At 38.8% G+C, this 2,730-nt stretch overlaps 1 protein-coding gene across 1 annotated transcript in view; it reads right to left on the reverse strand.

The window, feature by feature from the left end:
• Positions 1-287: 287 nt before the first annotated feature.
• LOC122079333 (protein CASP-like) overlaps positions 288-2,730 on the reverse strand; it is a 47,835-nt gene continuing 45,392 nt past the window's right edge. The window contains exons 18-19 of the mRNA XM_042645715.1: positions 1,137-1,229; positions 288-595 (exon numbers count right to left, since the gene is read on the reverse strand). Of these exons, the coding sequence (XP_042501649.1) occupies positions 532-595; positions 1,137-1,229 (157 nt within the window). The 3' untranslated portion in view covers positions 288-531. The remainder of the gene's footprint in view (positions 596-1,136; positions 1,230-2,730) is intronic.

A 2,730-nucleotide genomic window follows, 5' to 3' on the forward strand; every position in this document is an offset into this window, starting at 1 on the left:
AAAAAAAAAAAAAAAGACAAAAATAAATACTTCCACAACTTTATTAATTCTGGCCATTTTACTTCTTCTTCTTTTCTTAGAAAGAAAATTAATTATGTACATTTTCTATTTTACTCGGATGTGCCTTTTGTCTAGTAGCACAGGCTGCAGAAATTTAGCAGACTGACTTTTTTCACAAAGATCTCCCCCCACATGCATTGGATTGGGGTTCTTGTTTCATCCACTTAATAGATGGTAATGCACTAATGCATATATGTTAGTAGCAGTCAAGAATCAAAACAGTAAAATGGATCCAATTATTAAGTAGACTTTCAATAAATTTTGAAGCTAACTACTATGGTTCTCTTAGTACATTTCATACTCAACCAGAAAATAAGTATTGGTGTCATCAGAAAAAAACAAGTATTTGGCAATTTTTATTATTTACATTGTCAGAATATTTACTCATTGATTCTCTTTTGAACTCCATCCATCCATCCATCCATCATTTACAAAGGGCAATCAATGAAATCAAAATTTATCAATGAACACTCAAAGGGCATGTGGAAGATTCTTCACATCAGTGATAAGAGATTCCTCATGGCCATTTGTTGTGCTGCACAGACCAAGGAATATGTCAAGAAAAAATGACGATGAGAGAAAATATAGGCAATATGTTGATGCTGCTTATAACTTACCGTGTATTCCATGGGTAAGACTCAGAATCCACTATTAGACCACCCCCACTTAAGAAATTAACCACATCAAGAATCAGCTCAATGGAAAATACTAACCATATGATTTGTTTTTTTCTTTTCATTTTCTCCCCTTTTTTCTTATATTTATTTTAATGCCCCCCACCCCGCAACCCCCCGGCAGGGCAGCCCCCCAGAGAAAAAAAACAGTAAAGTTAAAAATAAAATAGGAACTTAATCAAATAATAAAGTTAGAAGGATCAAGCTGATTTTTGAGTATGCAATCTTTTCGAAGAAATCCATCCATTTTCAGTTTGATCAAAACAGTCAGTTATTGGGGCCAAAAACTCATGCAAGGGTCTTGTTGCGCTAGACTAGAGCTAGCCTTTCACATTTAACAACCAAAACAGAAATATCTATAAAAGATTCCTGCACAATAAACAGAAGGCGTTGGATGAGTACCTGAGATGGCTCAAAGCAGACATCCTGTATAGACAGGTGAACACCAAAAGATGCAATCCAATAGAATAGAAGAATACGAAAGTTCGGGCATATCTGCCAATATAAACTATAGTTAACTACCTCCCAGAATATTAAACATGTTAGTGAACAGAGAACACAAGAAAACTATAAAATGAGCTGTAACTGGTTCATGTTGCCTCATGCTTCCAAGTTTCTGGAAAGTAAATGCAATTCATTAGAGCTACAGACATATGCATCACAAGTAGGATGACACAGGAATTTACCAATTGAGTTCAGGCAAAAGCCTTTTTTTTTTTTTAAATATTAGGCTTCTTTCAATCTTGTCCACCTGATTCACTACTAAATTGCCATGTTAAGTACTTCTAGCCCATTTGGAAGCATGAATCTTCCAATTATATTTTCCATTGCAGGATCAATGATAGGATCCTATACCCCATAATCCCATATCCATCCCTGCACATCCCCCACCCCCACCCCCAACCCTCTCTGCACCCTCTCTCCCCATCCCTACAACCTGCGGCCTAAGGCCAGCAGCCAAATTGAGGCTGTCTCCGCAGCGGTAACCGTGGGCATTTGGAGACATCATGTCGGTAAGACTCCATAGGCATAGCTTGGTGAGTGTGCTCCCCCTTGTCTCTCTGGTATAATCTTCCTCGACTCAGTTCGGTACGAACACTGTTTACCACTTGTTTCTTTAGTTGATTGTTGTAAAGACTGTCACCCCCTGTTTCCTTCTTGGTGTTTGTGCATGATGTGCCCCTATTAATGCACTGCTCCTTGTATCTAGCTACTAATTCATTTATATATGTTGGAGGTCCTGAGATATTTATTCCTTTGTACAATTGTGCTGCGTTATCATCACTTCTCTGTGCTAGTTGATCATTAATTTGTTGTGAAGTAATTTAGGCGGTATCTTTGGTTCAAATTACATATGCTAGACTGCCATACATAATAGCTATTATGTATCGCACGGAATGTTAGGCAGTTAAGGAGTGTCATATAAATAAACTATCAGTAGCGGAGATGAGGATGTTGAGATGGATGTGTAGAAAAACTAGGAAGGATAAAGTAAGGAATGACCACATAAGTTAGAGAGAATCATCTGAGGTGGCATGACGACGTCCAACAGGGACCTTTGGATGCCCCAGTACGGAGGAGTGACTTGATTCAGATTGAGGGAACCAAAAGAGCTAGGGGCAGACCTAAATAACCATAGAAGAAGTGGTGAGGAAAGACATGCTTAGCTTAGGTCTCGTATCTTGTATGACTTCAAATAGAGCTGATTGGAGAGCAAGGATCCATGTGGCTGATTGGGATAAGGCTATGCTGTTGTTGTAATTCAGTCTTCCATAAGTATACCGAACATATTGAAGTCAGATTGTCATTTTGTGCAGGATGCCATGATACGGAAGTTGATTTCTACTCCCATTGTCAGATCCACTTATCAACTTGGTGATATGTTCACTAAAGCTTTGTTTCGGAATGCTTTTCTTCAAGGGTGTTCCAAGTTCAGCAAGGGTGATATCTATGCTCCAGCTTTTTGGTTTTTGTGTGTGTGGGGGGGGGGGGGGGG

This window comes from Macadamia integrifolia, chromosome 5 (assembly GCF_013358625.1).
Source record: "Macadamia integrifolia cultivar HAES 741 chromosome 5, SCU_Mint_v3, whole genome shotgun sequence".
In the NCBI taxonomy this organism is placed as follows: Eukaryota; Viridiplantae; Streptophyta; class Magnoliopsida; order Proteales; family Proteaceae; genus Macadamia; species Macadamia integrifolia.